The 20,227-nt window shown below is 37.5% G+C and overlaps 1 protein-coding gene across 2 annotated transcripts; it reads left to right on the forward strand.

Moving 5' to 3' along the window:
* The first annotated feature begins 1,232 nt into the window (after positions 1 to 1,232).
* Positions 1,233 to 17,033, forward strand: LOC135226555 (uncharacterized). 2 transcript variants are annotated; one of them, XM_064266221.1, is made up of 11 exons: positions 1,233 to 1,285; positions 7,805 to 7,988; positions 9,036 to 9,159; positions 10,473 to 10,680; positions 10,907 to 11,106; positions 12,186 to 12,330; positions 12,566 to 12,720; positions 12,900 to 13,074; positions 13,192 to 13,361; positions 13,467 to 13,622; positions 16,062 to 17,033. In XM_064266221.1, exons 2-11 carry the CDS (start codon positions 7,816 to 7,818, stop codon positions 16,344 to 16,346), a joined length of 1,791 nt encoding a protein of 596 aa, XP_064122291.1. In that variant the 5' UTR covers positions 1,233 to 1,285; positions 7,805 to 7,815; the 3' UTR covers positions 16,347 to 17,033. The 2 variants fall into 2 exon arrangements, with proteins under 2 accessions (XP_064122291.1, XP_064122292.1); XM_064266222.1 differs by having other exon boundaries at positions 1,259 to 1,285; positions 7,764 to 7,988.
* The last annotated feature ends 3,194 nt before the right edge of the window (positions 17,034 to 20,227 follow it).

Here is a 20,227-nt window from a genome sequence, read left to right on the forward strand (position 1 = left end):
ATAAACATGTTTATAAAGAAAAACCCCCGAAAATACAGCACTATTGTATTCAAAATTCCATGTATGGATTGTGATTTATTTGCCTTAGGTCAGACCAGTAAGGAATTGAACACCATAGTAAATACTCAGTAAGAGCAGGTCAGACAAATAATGCTTTGCTTTTACATTTAGCTTGAAAAGTCCCACAGAAACATGGACGCAAAGCCAAATATTGTCACTTTGTAACGAAACTATTTCAAGGAACTTGTTAGAATCGGTTTGATTCAGTTAACCTGGGTGAATAATTTTAATGTAAGTCAAGGATTTTTTTCTTATTTTCTTTTGACCCGGTCATAAAACATATGTTCCAGAGGGAACTGAAGGATAGAATAAAGAAGATTACCAATAAGTAGATTTAGATTTTAATCTGTTGACCGTTCTGTGACCTCCCAACATTTTTGTATTCCCTTATGACTTGTACCCACCATTTGAATAGGCCCTTGCTTCTGTATATCTTTAGCTGTTGCGAACATGACTTGGTAATAAGACGAAAGTACTTAGTATCTCCAGTGTTTCAATTTTCCTTCGTGGCTGTACTTTACTCATATATATATACATACACACACACAAATATATATATATATATATATATATATATATATATATATATATATATATATATATATATTTATATATTGAAATAGAGAGAGAGAGAGAGAGAGAGAGAGAGAGAGAGAGAGAGAGAGAGAGACGAGAGAGAGATGGGAAGTGTTAGAAATATCTGCTACTTAGCTGATTAGAATTCCTACTTGTACAAGATATCCAAGAACGGGAGAGGGAGTTAAGAATATTCTTTTTATATTAACGAAAATATTGTTATGGCAACTGAACGATGATTTTAATTCTCTTCATTTATTGCTTGATATTATTTCCACGGCAATCCACATAATCTCTCTCTGACATAATAACTCACCAGGTTATGCAAGTGTGATTTCCTCTCGTATCCTTTCGTTTCAAGTACCTGACGTCAAAATTTCTTATGCCTTCCATAGTACACTGAGAAATCTTCGATAGTCTGAACGAATTCTTGATCGATAAATGGCCTATTATACTATTTCCTAATTCACCTTTCAATCTGAAATGTCTCCAAAGTACTTTATAGAGCAATGTTGGAAAGTATTCCTCTTACATTTGGCAAGCTAAAGCAGATTAGCCAACGGAAACGTCTTTGCCAACCAGCGTGAGATGATGAAACGAATCAGTTTAACTTCTTCTGTTCTCGAGGAAAGTTGTCCTTCCACCACTCGTGAGTCTTACACTCATTAGCTATTCATTGATATCGTTTTTAAGCAAAAATGAAGGCACTCTTGTGCATTCATTTGGCCAGTCTGCTTTGCATAACACCTTGTTCGTGTGTTTCATTGCTGGTCATCAATACAGGCACCAAGTATGCATGCTCAGCAAAACTGCATCTACAGTGCAGTGTTATGAAAAGTGACGATAGTAGCCTATACGTGCATGTCAATTCTTTCCAAAGGGTCACATCATACAACTGACAAAGTATGAATACACCACTACTGATTGTATGATAAGCATATGAATTATTAGACATTTACGTAAACAACTCTACACAAAATATTTTCATATCACATGATGCAACATCGCCCAAAATCAACTAAAAGGTGTTTTTGATATAATTAACCGAGAACTAAGCTGTAAAAACTAGATGAATTTTAATTAATTAATCAGCAGGTTCCCTTGAGGCACCCAGCTGTATTCCCTAAGAACAAGCATATTTGCTTCTTTATTTGAAATATTGTTTCAAGATTTATGTTTAGAAATCAGTTCTGAAGTTAACACAGATCCTAATCCTCTAGAACGGTATCATGTATAAGGATAAAATTTGATGTCCATATTGCCTCTATTTCCTGTTTTCAAGACTTAGAATTTTGCTACAAACGACTTACGGTGCCAAACGACTCAAACCTTTGACACCGCCTCACCTCCCTTTGACACGGGGAGCACCTGTTATTTCTCTAAGTTTCTATTAAATTATTCTTCCCTTATGATTAAGTATTTATAGGCCTAACTATTAGTTCCTCTTCCTGCCAGTCATTTCCCTCATCTTATTATATGGTTCGGTCGAGGAAGTTAGTCTTCGCTTATAATAACACACCTTTCTGCAGAAATTTGTGTAAGCGTAAGATAATGGATAATCGGGATTGAACCCAGGCCTTTCAGTTGGAAGGCAAGGGTGCTATCAACTGAAACCACATAAGTCATAAAAAGAGGTACCCAACTTCCCGACACAGCAGGTACCCAACTGATAGCATGACCTGTGTGGTTCAGTTGGTAGCGCCCTTGCTTTTTAATTTGAAAGAACCGGGGATCGATCCCGAGGTGGGTTAGAAATGTATTTCTTCTACTAGCAACGGATGCTGCACGCGAGCGTTATGGGAGCTTAGAAATGGTTTCGTTACCTATTTTTGTAAATGACAAAAAAAGTTTCTTTGCCTGAGTTCTTTAAGTTCATGCTATAATAGTCAGGGAAGGAGACGATAAAGTTTTAAGTTACATTCTTTTAGTGTAGCCTTAAAGTGAGTGGAAGATTTATATTGCGAGATTAGAAAGTCTTAAGAACATAATGCATGGTTCTCTTGACACAATGAGGCTATGATCGGACAACTTGGTTTATGCTTAAGAATCTTAGCCCTGCATATATCATCTGGTGGTCGTTTTCATCTTTCAGTGCAAAAGGAGCCATTTTCACTTTACAAGACCAGGTATTCGTGCGTGATAACAAATCCTCAGACGACAAACATTTTTTGGTTCATTTGGACGTAATGGGACCTGTGGCGCTGCGCTTCTACCATTAGCAATGCATGAACGTGAAGAAGAAAGTTTAATGTATCACCACTGTTGTTCGTAAACAAAAGAACGGGTCTCTATGAACGGAAGCAAAGCCATATTTTCGCAACTATTGTATTGTCATTACTTTTTTTTAGACACGTAACTGCAATATAGCCACCAACGTTTAATCAGCCGTGCTGCACATTAAGGAAATTCCTGATTCAAGTTCTGATATCATTAGATGCAGTGAAGGCATTTGCAGTGGTGTTGTAAACTTCACAGTTATTTCAATTAGGCTTCAAACTCATGATTGAGTATCTGTCATGCTGTGTATCATTTTGGGAGATGAAAGACTTTTTATTTTTTTTATGACCTTATCTCCCTGGTGCGTTCATTACAATGTATGGAAAGCACCATTGCATACAAACACTTTCATATCCTATTGTTACCTCAAACGTCATTCATTAAAAACACCACCTGAGAACGTTCAAGTTTTGTATCAAATATTAATACAAAAACCTGGCAGTGGGTAAAGGGGGTTATGAATTAATATGCGTTGTGAACATTAATTACATTAATTATCATTGACAAAGAAAGAAGTTTGATCTGGTTCTCTCATTTTACTATATTTCTAATCATTTCCTTAGATTTATTGAGCAATTTGAGCAGGGGCGTCATTTCAGATTTTTGTTGGTTGGGGAGGTGGGGGGGGGGGGGGGGGGGGGGGGGGGGGCTGTTGGGGCCAAAGACGGTTTGGCAAGCGAAGCGAGCCTAATCAGCTTTTTTTTTTTGAGCTATTTTATGCACTTTTTGAAGACACACGAGCAAGGTATTTCAGCAAAATATATATACTCCCACTAATGTTTGTTTATCTCATCATCACTGGCAGCTAGTAGTCAGACAAGGATCAAGAAACTTAATATTTTCGAGAAATTTTATATATTTATGATTGCACATGAAAAAGAAAACATGTTCTTACTTCTTGGGGCTTGGGGGATGAGGGGGGCAAGTTAAGGCTTGGGGGGAGTGGCGCCCCCACAGCACACCCCCCAGAAAATGACGCTCCTGAATTTGAGGCTTTTTTTTTGGCAAGATTTTTCACATTTTTTGCACAGGGAAACTTACTTTTCTCTAGGATGATATGACTGACAGCCTTTGAGGGTTGCTTGTTCCGCATGAATATCTACAATTTTAAGGGAGAGGTGATAAAAATAACGTCATAGCTGCTCACAAACTCTGTGGAATTTCTGTTTTCTTTACTGATTAGCACAGGTATCCAAATATTTTGGGTTATCAACATTTTCTCTTGCAACCACTGGGATGTTATCTTTTTTATGCAAATAAACATTCTTGCTCGAAAATCTGTCGCATAGAATAGGCGGGGTAGATAGGGGAACGGTGGGTAGGGGAGGCGTCCACCCTCCTCCTGCAAACCTGTTTGTCCGACTCAGGTGGACTGGGTTGGTAAAGGATGACAAATGACTCTCATGGACTTACTGAATCTTTTCATGAAATTTCTTTAAAGTCGTTCGTTTCGTTTATCACAACATTCTGCTGATTTACACATAACGAATAAGCAGTATACTAAATCTGAACATTGATAGTGTAACCATCCTACTAAAGGAATTAAAGGTTCTTTTGTAGAATGAAAGACGTTTGGCTAACTCACTTGACTAATAAGTCTGCGTAGTATCATCTCACTGTGGCCTTTTATTGCAGCTCTGTTTTGAACAGTATAAGTCTGACGAATACTTTCAAAGCAAGAGCTAACACTGTCAAGCCATTTCAACTTACCAAAAATGAACGTTCCATTGGGGATTAAGCAATTATTTTTACTCAAACCATTGACTTTATAATATTATATTTTCCCTGTATGTTTAGCCACTTACATACAGAAATGCTCCAACTTTTGACGCACTGTATGCAACGCCATTCTTGAGGGGTGCGAACACATTCTAGAATTCTTTACCACCTGGAAACTTATGTTGTTCCAGTATCACCGCAGCAGACTTAGGTCGTGCTTTGATTCGGGCAATTATTCCTTTGAAGGACGATTGATTGTTTTTTTTCCAGCGTTTTTCTTTCCACGCCGGTCTCTTCCTTAGAAAGAATTTGCCTGACCTCGAACTTTAAATTGGACTTCGCATGCCCTCGTTTGGGATCATTCCTTCATACGCATACTCAAGACTAACTTAACTTCTCGTAGGAAGGTAGTGGTAGCAGTGCACCTCACGTGGTGCACTGTAGGCATTACTTAAGGTTCTTTGCACCATGTCTTTGACCCCTAAACTACAACCAGTCTCATTCCTTTATATTCTCTTTCTTCCATCTTTCTTTCCACTCTCTCCTAACAATTGGTTCACAGTGCAACTGCTTTGAGGTTTTCATCCTGCTACACATTGAAACCTTTTTACTCCCAGTTTCCCTTTCAGTGCTAAATGACCTCTAGGACCCAGCACTTGACCAAAATTTTATATTCCATAATATTCCCATGTTTATGTTTTATTCACTAATTTTTACCGACTATTTTCTGTTATTGGATCTTGCTCACGTTTTCATTTTGTTATGCCAAGGCTTCATTCACAGCCATTTCAGAATCATTTCTGGCTTCCCTCGAGAATCTTCCGTCAATATCCGGCTTCTCGAAACAGTCTATACAATAACAATGTATTTTTTCTATTCTTGTTGTACCTGATCAGAGACCGTACCTGATCAGAGACCCAGCGCATTCAAGATCATTGGTTGTTTTGTCCCACAACTTAGTTCCTCAACATTTGACTGATGATTCATTAGGAATGATTCATCTCGTGCAAAAAACCTTTATATATATATATATAAATATATATATATATATATATATATATATATATATATATATATATTATATATTATATATTTTATTATTATTATTATTATTATATGCCGCTACTTTCGTAATGCATATAATACTCTCTTTGACTGTATGAAATGTTATATAAAAGTGTTTGAAACATTTTCAGATTCCTTATTTAGCTTAGAGTAATAGATGTTATAAAAATGTATGTTCAGATTTTGCATTACATAAATTAAAAGAATATTACATAGAATGTGAAAAGAGAGAGAGATTAACTTTGTCCGTTCCAAGCTAGAAATTTCCATAACTTGTCATTGCTCAAGATAAAGAGAAACCTCGAAGTCTCCGTTTTGTTTTCATAACATGTCAATCTTACTCGCTCGAGTCTGTTTCAGACATGTATGTCTTTGCCGAGAAATCACGTGGAAGTCTTGCACCATCTTTCGTAAGATTGTTCTAGAACCTTCTGTTTAAGCATATGTCATCTTTGGGAAGTGACGTCTCTTAGTGTTGCTTTCTTTGTAAATCATTATTCCTTTCATATTAAAATACTTTTATTGTCTTAAATCATGTAATGATAAATGTTATTTAAAATTGTAATTTCAATTTCTCTTAAGATATTGTTTTGAAAGAGAATTGTTATGAAAGTAACTGTCTCTCAGCCCCAAAATGTTTTGTGAGATAAAATCTACTGTTCAGCTTCCGTACGAAAGGACATTTAATTTTGACTTATCTATCCTCATTGCGTTTGGGTCTCTTTCGCTCTCGCCCGCGCCATATTTTGATATTATATTAACATAAAGATTTGGTATTTCGTAGAGTTATTTAGTATTTAGTGCTTATTGTGGAATCTGAACAAACATTGTACAAGTGTGTAACGGCACCTTTTCTTTTTTTAAATATTGTGAATTGTGTGGTGATATTTTGGAACTAGCTGCAGCAGAAAGAAGATTGGTACCAAGGTAATGTGTTATTGCAAGATTTATTAGTTGCAACTAATAGTTACAGTGGTTTGGTGAAAATTACAATCTTTACACATTGTAAATTTTTATGTTTTGTGTTTGTTTCATTTGAAGTGAAATTTTTGTGCATTTATCCATTTTTCTTATTGAAGTGATATTTTGTGAATTTGTCCATTTTTTCTTATTGAAGTGTGCGTTTTTATTTTATATTCTGTGTGATTAGTGCTTTTTACAATTTTGGTATTTTCCATAATTTTCTGTGATGTGTTTTCATTTGCATTCACAATTTGATTAACTTAGTTGTTTTTTTATTAATTAATCGTTGCACATTTAATAGAATTTAACGCTTGTGAATTAATTTGTATTTACTTAGAATTCTATTCAAGTTTTATTGTTGTTTAGCATTTGTGAATTAATTTCCTAATTCTAATTATTACCTAACACTTTTGAATTTCGATTGAATTAATTTTCTTGATTTTTGTGATAAATTAACTTTGATTTAATTTTACTTAATTTAATTCAAGAATTAATTAAACGCTGTATGGTTTTTAAGTAACAGTAAATTTCCCTGATATTGTGAATTTCACTAATAAATTTTTAGTTTGATAATAAATTTTTGTATTTAAAATTTTTCTAAGCCTTTTCTTTTTCATCAGTATATCTAAGTAAGTATATTCTTGTATAGGTAGAAACATAGAGTGGTAATTGAGCTGTTTTCCTTCAATTTAGTTGAATTGAGTTAGAACCAGGGAAGTACTTAGACTTCTGAAATCAGGGAAATACTTAGACTTTTAAAGTTGCCGATGAAGTGATGCCCTTCAATTAATTTAATTACATATGAGATTATCTCACACCTGTTGTAATGAACTTAAGTCTGATTTTCTGCAATACTGGTAAGTTGTTCAAGGGATCAGTGTTGCATTTAGAGTATTCAGCTGTATTTTACTTGTGATGAAGGTTCAGGTGTCTGGCTGTTGTGAGGTAACAATTAATGATTGGTGAGTGTAGTAAACAGATACTTGGCACTTCGCCACAATATATATATATATATATATATATATATATATATATATATATATATATATATATATAACCGTTGTCATGGTAAAGATTTCTATATAACTGTTGTTATGATAAAGATTTCCCATCCTGTCATTTCCACATTGCACCCGTCTCGAAGGAGAACCGAAGATGAGATTCCAGACTTGTCCCAAGATGATGATGGCCGCTTGTTCTCGAGCGTTCCTCCTTTCCTCTGTTTCTCCGCGGCTGTCCTCGAGGTATTTTTCGTGGAATATCCACACTCGCAGCCTAAGCAGAGTCCAGAGTAGAGGGAGCAAAGATCCAACGACTACTAAGGGAAGGTAGGGAATATGAGCACTTTTATTCGCTTCTTTCAGCGACTGTATTTTAGGGGAAGAGAAAAGTTGCAAGATCTGTTCTGCGGTAGCTCATAGACCCTATGAAAGAAATACGATCTGTTTTTATCCAATAAAAAGGTTTTTGAGCGAGCAAACCAGTGGTGATTTTTGAAGCCGTGATTTAAAGGCAGCTCGAAGAATTGATGATACCGATCACATTTATTGATTTAAACCTAATGTAACCCAAGCATCCTTACCCACGTAGGGGCAAATGCGTTCACAAGGACAGTAACTCTGGATCATCCCCAAAAATAACAATTAATCTTTCTCTGTGGGTTATTTGTAGCGATTTTCACTTTCTGCTACTCTTTTAATCAAAAGCATTTCCTCGAATATACGAAGACGCCGAGTCTATGATCTCCATACAAGTCCTTGATTATAAGAAGCACTGATCGCTCTGTACCGATAACAATGTAATTAATTGTGCGAATGTATTGTCTTTACGTTTCCTTTTTCACACACGACATCTGAGCTTTAAAATCATGGCCTCTTGATTATCTTCCATGAGAAGGTCTGCCTATTATGAACAATAATATTAAAAAGAGAAGCAAGTGAGAAAATCCTTCAATACCAGCGACTGAGATGTGAAAAAAACAGGAGAGTCCATCTTACCAAAGATCTCTCGTCTGGCAGTGAAATAGTTCATCATACAAAAAAGTATTACAAAGGCACCACTACAGATAATATTCATTCACACCGAATGTACCAGTCACGTCTTTCTTTCAGTGAAAAGCTCATGTTACGAAAAGCTCTATGGAATTCTTCCTCTAATATCAGTGTTCATATTATTGCCACTCATTGCTGAAAATGAACAAGAAGTTATTTAGTAGAACGTTTTGTACAAATATCATTAACCTTGCGATAAATTTATATTTGATTTAGTGTTCCAAGTTTAGATCCCAATTGCGAGAGAAATGAATCCATCAGACTTATGTGTACTAACATCAATCAACTTGTGGTCCTTCTCTAACCTTCCTTTCCTGTTCCCAGTTTTGATGCCGGGTCCCAATACTATGTGTACGAATCCATTTACGCCGAGCCCCCCATTCCTGCCATGCCCTTGGCATCCGTGGTCTTTCAGGATACCCATAAGTGGGATAAGAATATTGCTGTTGTAAGTGTATACAGATATGAGTACTTTTTTACTTTTAAGAATTTTATTTGCCATTGTTTTCATGGAATTAGAGGCAGCCTAACGGCTAACTCGTTGTGTGACGATGCCGTAACCTTCCTTTTGTGAGTGTGCGTGGATTCAGGATCATCGGTTTTTCTTTTAACTTTATTTGCACTGTTGCTTTTGAACAGATTTCTTGAATGTGATCTCTATTAGGAGTTTAAGACTTGAATTCTTTGTATACGAGATAAAAAAAAAATTTGCGTCGGTAATGTAAGTATATGCCGACTCATATGCTCTGTATCTAGAAAGCACCATGGCATTCTAGTGAAGTAGAAGCAAGACACCGATGTGACTATCCTCTAACCTTCTATCTTCCCTTCCGCCTCTATTCTTAAATACTAGTTCAGAAAGAAAAACAGTATTGTGGGACGTTAGCTTTAATGAGCTCGCTGATCCTGCAATAAACGAAGGATAAAACACTGATTGATTTGGTCTTCAATTAGGATTTTTGGAGGAATATAGTATATCATACTCGTATTTCCTTGAGTTAGAAAGATTTTATGATTATCTGGTGTCGGCTCCTACATGATAGGTTCATGTTGAGTATATGTCACATGATTATGGGTTATGGAATCTTATCTTGGGACGAACAAGTCACGGTCCAATGTGGAACCATTGCTCTTGAAACACACTGAAAATCCCAAGTTCTCTCGTCCATATCTCTCTCCCCTCGAATTTTCAAGAACCCATTACTTTTCTCCGACAGTAATACTAATAGACTGGGAATCAGAGGGAATTCACCAGGAAACATAATTATTCTTAGAAGAGAGGAGCCCCTAGAAAATGAACTTTATTCAAAGTAGAGTGACTAACCTTGTGACTAATATCTCAAAGTGAATTGTGAAGGAGTGAGGATATAAATTGGGTAAGCCTTGTGATGTTGTTTGAAGGTGGTGACTTGACGAATAGATTTTATTTGGCTGGAAGGAACTTGACTGAAAATTATACTATGAACAATAAGTACCAAAAGAAATTGGCTACGGTGTATATTACAAAATTATAGATTAAAACCTATGGAATGGAAAGCTATTTTAAAAACTGAAGTCAAAGGAATGTTCTATTTTCTTTGTGCAGCTATAACTTTGTATAATAATAACAATACTTGTAGACACAACCCAATATTTTTGGAAAACCAAGGTACATAGCCGAAATAAGCCGGCAGTGATAGGTCTAGCCTAAATGACAGTGTGGTAGTTTAAAATGGGAATGATTACATTACAGTTTCTTTCCTTCTCTTACCGTATTCTAAGGAATGTGGATTAACAGGGCGTGGCTACACTTACGGACAACTCCAGGACATGACATGGCGCTTCGGTGGGTGGCTCCAGAGGTGGAGCAAGGGCTCTCAGCCCACAGTAGCTATTCTGTCACCAAATACCCCCGAGTATCCAGTCGTCTATTTTGGCACCGTTGCAGCTGGTGGTATCATCACCACCATTAATGCAACATATACTCCTGGTGAGAAGCGCTGATGTTGGAATACTGGCTGGCTGATAATGAGCGCTTATATTCTTTTTATCATGCTAAGAACATAATTACTGATTTCTTCGCATGTGATATTACAGCAATAAGGGGAAATCTTGTAGCATCGGGATGTAGTCAGACAAAGACAAACGCCACTAACAAGGGTGAAAAACAATCGGAGCAGTGTTTTTTTATAATAACCCAATTTACATAATTGCAGAAGAGATTGGAAATCAGTTGTCTGATAGTGGAGCTCACTTGCTAGTTGTGGAGAGCATCATGGAACCCTTAGCAGACGCTGTACTACAGATCCTCCAAAGAGACATTCCGATTATAGTTAATGGAACGTCTGCAAAAGGCAGGCCTAACCTTCAGGAGATCGTGAATGATGCTAATATTCCCTTTGCTTCCGATATGGAGGTGAGTGTGATGAATGATTTATCCAGGTTGTCAGCAAACAGGGGGCATTAATCCTGGAGTTGCTTGTACTTAAGAGGAAAAATTTTAGTCTTCATTGGATTGTAAGGTTTCGTAGACAGACTCGTTCGTTTTGTTTTTGGTTGTAATCGAAACAAGATCTGTTTTTTTTTTCACTGCTAGGAAAAAGCACTTCAAAGTTTTGATAGTGAATAGGTACCTTTTATCCTTTTGTGGCTGTAATGTAGATTCAGTCATTTTTATCCGTAATCCTTGTCAGTGAAGAGTCAATCAGCTTTTCTTCATCTGATATTCTTACCACTTCAGAGATGCCTGACATTGACACCATGAATAAGCTTATTATAAAACAGAGATGATAAGTCTGTTAGAAAAGGCTTTATAGTAATGTGAGCCTTGTTCATAAAAAGAAAGACAGCTATAAAAATTGTTGTGTAGTAACTACTTAGTTGCCTGTTGTCGTTTTGGAGTGATTATCGAAAACTGTGTAGTAAGTACTTTCTATAATTTCTTTAAAGCTAGGATGTGAAAGTTATGAATAAATAATATGTTTTGCTGTACATAAAGTCAATCTACAACTAATGTATCAGTGACAGATTTCTTTTGTGGGGAACTGCGAACGCAAGCTGGACAGGAACATTTATATTCTGTGCGAGTCATATTTTTCCTTATAACATCATATCACTACATACGTAGTAATACTGAGTCATCACAGTCATCTTTAATACTTACCGGACAAAAAACCTAACCATATCAACATTCATGATTTGAAGAGTGATATAGTGAACTTGCTTCAACTTCATTGAGCATTATCTCCATAAGTATTATTTTTAAAAGTTCTCACTTAGGACCCCATGAACCCATAGACTCGCTGTCTCTTGAATTCTGCTTTCATATGGACTATAAAGTCAGTTATACTACAACTCTTGCTTCGACTCTAAATCCTTCGCTGTGTTGCTGTAAATCAAGCAAACATTTCTTTTTCGTGTGTTTCTTTCTAAAAGCTCCAAACAGGGCTGATCATAAGTGCAGTTCGCTTGAGACAGAAAATGCTCTGTTTTCAGTACAATCCAGATCTTGTTGCCATTCTGCCATACTCGAGTGGAACGACCGGCAAGCCGAAAGGAGTCATGTTGACTCACAGAGCGCTCAATGCTGGACTCACCATGTGTCACTTCCCGGAGGTACTGAACACTATGATGGCTGAAGGTAGATTAGGACACTTTTTGAGTTTTCATGAAAATATACCTGATACCCTCCCGATACGTTCTAGATGACATGCTAGCTTAACAGACTGAAAAGGAATTTTAATGGTATTATTCTGGATTAGTAATCAAATGCTCTTTCTAGCACTAAAGATTCCAGCTCATGCTCATTTGACAAACAACACGAGGGAATCTTTTCATAAAACTTCGAAGAATAAACAAGGCATTGATAATTCCAGGAAGCCGCCAGGAAATCCTGATGGGGTTGATGCCTTTTTTCCACATTTATGGCATCATGGTATTTCTGATTTCTGGGCTGAGACAAGGTGCTAAAATCGTGACTCTTCCAAAGTTTGACCCCAAGACTTTTGTAAGTGTGTTGAAAAGGAAAAAGGTGAGTGAATCATCCTGTACAGCTTTGTAGATTTTGTCAATGCCAAAGTAGTTTATTACGACGTTAATATCAATGGCAATGTGAAAGTTATCATAAAATATAAAGTACGTGGATGATACCTAGGTTGTTAGGCCAAATTCTATATTTCATTGTCAGGGCATCGCTCATTGTTCTTGCAGATGACAGTATTGCACACAGTTCCGCCGTTACTTCAGTTTATGGCTTCCTCACCAGAAGTCACCTCGCAAGACTTGAGTCAAGTTCGAATCCTGATGTGTGGGGCTGCACCAGTACCTGTGGTGGCAGCTACTGCCCTGAAGAAGAAAGCAGGATCTAATCTACAGTTTCAAGAAGGTGAACTGATAGGGCAAAAAATGATTGTTGATTTACAGCACAGAAACATTCTGTTTCTGTAACCGGAGCAATTCAAGATGCAATTCCTTCTTGCTACCTAATTTTATATCTTTCCAGCATTTGCCATGACTGAGACGCTGTGTACCCACATGACACCCGAGGGCGGAGAAAAGATAGGTTATTGTGGAAGGTTAGTTCCCTACGCAAAAGCCAAGATAATAGATCTGAATACAGGCGCCAGTCTTCCACCAGGCTCTGAGGGAGAGCTCTGCGTTAAGGCTCCATCTGTAAGTCCTATTGTATTCGTCCGAAAACAAAAAAACTTTTGCACAACTGTGAATGATTTCCCTCTTGTAATAACCGGACTTTTTGTGATCACATTGCACTTGCAGCTAATGACTGGTTACCATAACAATCCGGAAGCAACCAAAGAGACAATTGATGACGACGGATGGCTGCACACTGGTGATGTTGCCATTTGCGACGAAGATGGATATTTCTCCGTGGTCGATCGCATCAAAGAACTCATCAAAGTCAAAGGATTGCAAGTGAGTAGGAAGCTGTGACCAGAAGTTCAATGGCGGGGAATAAATCTGAAATCTGAAGCTGTTATTGTGGCACTGAACAATAATTGTATAAAACTGCTCTCAAAGGTGAGCCTACCTGTTTGTTTTAGAGGAGCATGGTAAAGAAGGTGAACGCTGTTTAGGATTACAGCCATTAATTGTCCTCGGTGGACGAGTGGTTTTCTTGCTCGCCTACCGATTCGGTAGTTCTGAGTTCGATTCTTCGCTCTGCCAACGTGGAATCAGAGGAATTCGTTTCTGGTGATTAGAAATTAATTTCTCGATACAATGTGGTTCGGATCCCACAATAAGCTGTAGGTCCCGTTGCTAGGTAACCAATTGGTTCCTAGCCACGTAAAAATATCTAATCCTTCGGGCCAGCCCTAGGAGAGCTGTTAATCAATTCAGTGTTCTGGTTAAACTAAGATATACTTAACTTTGAACTGAAAAGCCATTAATGAGCAATAAGCATTATCTATTCAAGGACTGACAGATAATGTTTCACAGAGTCAAACTCAAACTTAACTTGACAATCCTGAAAAACTGAAGGAAACTCCTGGACATGATAAGCGAATCTTGACGCTGACGTGGGTGTTTGCAAATATGAGGAATGCAAGCTTGCACAAATTTCTTTTCATTTTCATTTCTTTACTTATCATTTATTTATTTTCTGAAATGGAGGTTTTTACTTTAAATTTCTCAAACAGACGACAGATTGTAATACCATTATCCTAATGTAGGTTATTGTTAAAAAAATCCGCAATTATATATTAAAATATATTTCTATTTAAAAAAGAAAAACAAAGACTTTCGAACACCCGAACGGTGTTCCTCACCAGTGTAACGTTAAAATTTAAAAGGAGAGGGTACTAGTTTCCTCCTGAAGAGCATCTAAAAAGGTGGGCGGGGCGAGAAAATAGCAGCCCATCATGGAAGTGCTGGTTCGAGTGAGTGTTAAGTAATTCCAAACTCAACAGGGAGTCGCGCCAACCTCCTTGATCTCCGAAACTGCGAAGTTGCTCCTGGGACGTCGGCTATCTGGAGAGAGACAGGGGAAGAGGAAGCAGAGCATCAGGGTTCACATGGTCAACGTCAGTTTTGAAATTAAAATCTTTTAAGTACTGCTTGGCAGTGAAACTGTTGATAAAAGGGTCTTGGTTTGTAAACGACTTGTTATATTCCAAAGTTATTCCCATGCTTATAGCAGCGCCTTCAACTAATCTTCTCACATGAGAATCGTCGCTTTTAAAAATAATTCGAGCACCATCCCAATTAACTCTGTGGTCTAAATTAAAACTATAGGAGCCACCAAAGCGCTGCCCTGTGCATGAAGATTATTGGCCCTTCTGTGCTCCCTTAATCTTACCTCCAATCCCCTACCACTTTCCCCGTATTACCTACCATTGCAATCATGACATGGAACCTTGTAAACACCATTATTTCTCTTGGTACTGTTACTGTTCTTTGTAAGAGCTTTTGCAAAAGTGCTTTCGTAGGTATAGACAATTTCGATATCCTTTTGGTGTTTATTTATATAATAACCTACTTTTGAGATTTCATCGTCAAAGGGCAATAATACACGTTTCTTGTCTTTTATTTCCTTAATATCTTGATCTTGACTAATATAAAACTTCTTTTTAACTCGGCTGATGGCGTCAGTAGTAAAATAATCAGGGTACTTTAAGGACTTAAAGGTGTCTACGACATGTTTAAGTTCTCTGTCTAGAAATGTGGGGTCGCATATACGAAGGGCCCTTAAAACAAAACTCATCATTACATTCCTTTTAACTTGTTGTGAGTGGTGGGAAAAATAATGAATCTAATTTTCTTTGTTAGTAGCTTTTCTAAAAACTGAAAATTTGAAAGAGTTCCTGTTTACATCCCTATGAATTAAAACATCTAAGAATGAAATCTCGACGTCCCTGTGAATGTTTCCGACTATGGCAACGATGCAGTGCAAGCAGGAGCAACTTCGCAGGTTTTGAGATCAAGGAGGTTGGCGCGACTCCCTGTTGAGTTTGGAATTACGTAACACTCGAACCAGCACTTCCATGATGGGCTGTTATTTTCTCGCCCCGCCCACCTTTTTAGATGCTCTTCAGGAGAAACTACCCTCTCTATTTACATTTTAACGTTACGGTGATGAAGAACGCCGTTCAGGTGTTCGAAAGTCTTTGTTTTTCACGAGACTGTGAATTTCTTAACAATGCAGGTTATTGCTAGGATGATGCGGTCAATTGCGAAGCAGAAGCTGCAAGAGCAAACTCCTGCATGGAGAGGAGTGCAGTCTCATAGTCAGGAGAACAATCATATTTTGTTCTCCATTGAACAATTACCGAGAAGGATTGTCGAAGAAAATGCCACTGTTCGCAGTTTCATGATCAGAGTCATCTTTCACAATATGAAATCTTTTGTCGGTAGGTTGCACCCTCCGAGTTGGAGGAAATTCTTCTGGAGCATCCCGGAGTGGCAGATGTTGGCATCATCGGGGTCCCAGACGAACGCGCGGGAGAGGTTCCAAGAGCCTACATCGTGTCGAGACAGAAGACCCTTTCTGAAAAGGAGGTCAAATCCTTTCTCGAGAACCGCGTCGCTCCCCACAAGAAACTGGCAGGCGGGGTGAAGTTCGTCGACGCTTTACCCAAGAGTACGACTGGGAAGCTGCTGCGGCGAGAATTGAAAAGGATGACCGAGAACGAGCCGTAAGGTCTAATTATGAAACAAGATTCACTCAAGTGTGATAGAAAACCAAAGAAAGAATTGATGTCTGACGTAAAGGCTCTCAATAAAAGATAATACAGAATAAGCAGTAATAGATAAGAGTGAGTAATGAACTAAATGAAACAAAACTCAGTAGAAGATAAAAGAAAGAAAGGAAAAAAAGCATTGGTGTCACTGAAGTGAATGCTTTCTCAAGATAGGATTTGGAAAGAAATATTGATGAGACTCTAAGGAACAGTGCTTAGAGACTATCTTATTTTCAGATTATTTTCCAAATAGACTGAGCAAAAGGATATCCTAGTAACAAATAATAGAAAACAGGTAACATAAATCACTACAACTGAAAATGGAATCGTTTGTTATCGCTTTTATTCATCTGGCACAATTCAGGTATAATATATCAGCCACAAAATAGTTAACGAAGAAAGCATTCAGACTAACTTTGAAACATTCAGGTCAAGTGGAAACTTTCATTTTTCAGTTCTGTTTCTATTCTTAGCGTTGATCAGAAGCCCTCATTATTCAAAAGAATGTCAGTCAGTATGATTCATTTTGGAGGTACTTCAGAATAGTACAACAGTTATAATAAAATCCAGCATTACAGCGAAGATGTGTTGCTTGAAAACTTTACAATAAATGTTTTAATATCTGGTAATCCTTAGTTGTCTTGTCTTCACAACCTGGTATAATTCAAATTACTATGCTATTAATGATATGATCATTTAAATTCATTATATGGGTAGTTAGATTTATTGCTTTGTCGGTGTGATTACTGGAATTAGACAAGGGAAAAGCTCGAACTAACTTTATTGAATGTTGTTTGAGATTAAGCTGGCCTTATGCCAGCACGGGCTCTTGCTCCTGGAGCAGCCCGTTGGAGACTTTATTGAACAGAGACGGCTGTATATGAGGCAGCAGTGCGGACGGAAACGTAGTGTCCGTCACGCGCGCACATACAAAAGGGACGAGCGCCCCCCCCCTCCCCCCCAGTTGCGATTGCGTTGCGTCGCAGCTGAAAATATACATATATCTTCGTGCAGAGAGTACATTTTTACATGATATATAATATATATATATATATATATATATATATATATATATATTCTATATATATATATATATATATCGACGGATAGGCGTGACTGCTCTACATTTTAGTAATATAGTATAAAAAGGAAGGACGGACATTTGGCGAAATGCCGTCTTTCCTTACATCAGCAACTCTGAACTTTACAAGAAGTCTGTTGCCCATTAACCTATTATTTATATGTATATGTAAACCTCAAGAGTCACTTATACTGAATATGGTAGCGTGACCTACTTGAAATCTCTAATCAACTCGCAAGACGTTTGCAAAAATCAATTTGGGCACCGAATAAAACTCTGAACTACAAAAATAACTATTTCTCTAAAAGAAAAGCAAAAATCCTAACCATCGCCAGAACAGCTAAAATAAGATAATCAAATGAAAGTCCGAAGTTGTTAATTGAAACCCGACACAGAAAACGAACTGTCTGGAACAAGATCCCGGGAACTGAACCATTCCCACAAATGAAACAAAAAAAGAGAAATACTTCTCTCCATACCCCGACATACTAATTCCACCAACATTGAATAGTTCATGCCGTAAATAAATTCGTCTCTTCAACACGTTAAACACCATTATGAATGATCAAAACTGGTAATAATTCGGTTCACAGAGGCCGAGAGAGTGACAGATTAATAGAGTTCCTGTCAGAAAGAAATATAACTCATTAACACACGTCACCAAGAAAAATAATAAATCTCATCAACAGAACAGTGATACATTTCACCAACAAGTGCACAAAAACAGAATGATTATAATTCTCATAAATCTCATACGAGAAGAAAAAGTTCTCTGCCACTTAACACGTCATCTCAAACAGTTCAAGATCTGAAAAAGAAATTCATTAATAAAAGCTTTCAACAATGCTCACCTCTAATGTCTATGTTCAAAGTTTCTTGCGGTTTTCACGCACCCTTCATCTTCACTGCAAAGTTGGGCGGATAGTGCCTCAAAAGTTTTATGAAAAAGTTCAGAGAGGAGGTAAAACGTGACGTACAAACAAACGAGCATTCTCTTAAAAACCACTCCCTTGAGATGATGTCAGTGACATATAACTGGTTCATTATATAGGAAGAATTCGTGACGACACTCATTACTTATTTCGTAACTTCGGAGATTCCCAAAATGACAGACTTTCAATATGTTATATTTGCCCTGATAAGAAAGTAATCTATTTCAAATAACACTTGTCTCTCACTGGTTCCACCCACAGAAACAGACACACACACGAACACATAGTTCGAGTAATCTTACAGCAAACTCAGGTTTTGTCAATGTAACCTCTGAAACAGTAGACTCTTCCTAACAAAGGACAATCACTTTTGCCTTCGTGAGAGCTAACGCTAATATCTATTATTTCAAAGAATGTCATTGCTCACCACATCCGTCTGTCAACCATAGGTAAAAAAAAAAAAAAAAAAAAAAAAAAAAAAAAAAAAAAAAAAAAAACAATTTAGATCTGTAATAGGAGTTCATACAAAATAGTTTACGTAAAATTAGAAAAAGAGAGAGAGAGAAAAAAAAAAAACACTGGCCCGGCTCAAAAAAAAAAAAAAAAAAAAAGGATTAGGATATAACTAATTAAAATCTAAAATATGAAGGCTACTATAGCTGGTTCACTTAAGGTAGATTCTTGGATGAGCCCAACGCTGACGAGACGTTTGCTTGGCGGCAGCTGATTGGCTGGTACCGGGAGTTACGCAGCTCCCAGCCAATCAGCGACCGCCAAACAAACGTCTCGCAGTCATAGAGCTCATCTAAGGATCTACCTTAAGTGAACCAGCTATAGTCCATATAGCAACCAAGAAAATTTCTTTGCCAACGTATTTTCCTTCATAACTGAACTTCCAGGATTCCCAGCACATGGATGGCCTGTGGTTACACAAGCCTATGTTGAGTATGGCGCGGGCGAATCCTGTACACGTGCTGCTAAACGCCATCTGACATGGTTTATCTCGAAAACTGAAGGCTTGAAGGACTGTAGGTCATCATAAAATCGGTGATCTGCTCCCATATTGCGACTGTATCAAACATGGCTCATAGAGGCTACTCCGTGAAGACGCCCTTGAAGAACTGGTGTATACCGTCAGTCAGTTACGTCATTGGTCAATACAACAAGACATCAACTCTAGACCTAACAGCCTGTCACTGCAGATAATCTGCTACTGCAAGGATAACTGTCACAAAACAGCAAAGAAACATCTCCCAAAAATTCAAAAACCATCTACTGAGAAATTACTGAACTAACATAATCAAAATAATAACAGGAATAGTCTATTTACATCGAAATCTCTGATGAATGACACCAGGAGGCCAGACAGTGGATATACCAAAAACTTCTGAATGAACTCACGGCGTCGTAAAAGGAAACCAACGACTGAATTCACCAAAACGATTCAAATCGGCCCCCCCCCCCCCCCCCCCCCCCCCAAACAAACAAAAAACCATTATACCGAATAACTTCCAAACAAACTCACGGCATCATAAAAAGAAACAATCAACTGGACTCACCAAAACGATTCAAAAACTGTAAGAGAAAGAAAAACCAAATCATAACTGCGAAATACAAACTCACCGAATAATAAGTCACCACCACAATACTGAAAATCACAGCAAAAATCCACTGCTCCCTGCAGAACGTCAAACTGTTAAAAGAAAACCATAAACCGACAATCTCCAATAACCAAGAGAATGACCTCACATGTTAAAACCAAAGATAAACGACCAACCTTATCTAAACCACCACAAAAAGATAAAAAATAGTTCATTACAGTCCAAC

The sequence above is a fragment of the Macrobrachium nipponense genome, chromosome 14 (genome assembly GCF_015104395.2).
Source record: "Macrobrachium nipponense isolate FS-2020 chromosome 14, ASM1510439v2, whole genome shotgun sequence".
In the NCBI taxonomy this organism is placed as follows: Eukaryota; Metazoa; Arthropoda; class Malacostraca; order Decapoda; family Palaemonidae; genus Macrobrachium; species Macrobrachium nipponense.

What these genes read in the sequence shown, in the direction of transcription:
- LOC135226555 (XM_064266221.1), top strand. Translation starts at nt 7,816, where the DNA reads ATGAGATTCCAGACTTGTCCCAAGATGATGATGGCCGCTTGTTCTCGA. An exon ending in GGGATAAGAATATTGCTGTT is followed by an intron (nt 9,160 to 10,472) that starts GTAAGTGTATAC and finishes CCGTATTCTAAG; the next exon opens with GAATGTGGATTAACAGGGCG. An exon ending in CCTTTGCTTCCGATATGGAG is followed by an intron (nt 11,107 to 12,185) that starts GTGAGTGTGATG and finishes CTCTGTTTTCAG; the next exon opens with TACAATCCAGATCTTGTTGC.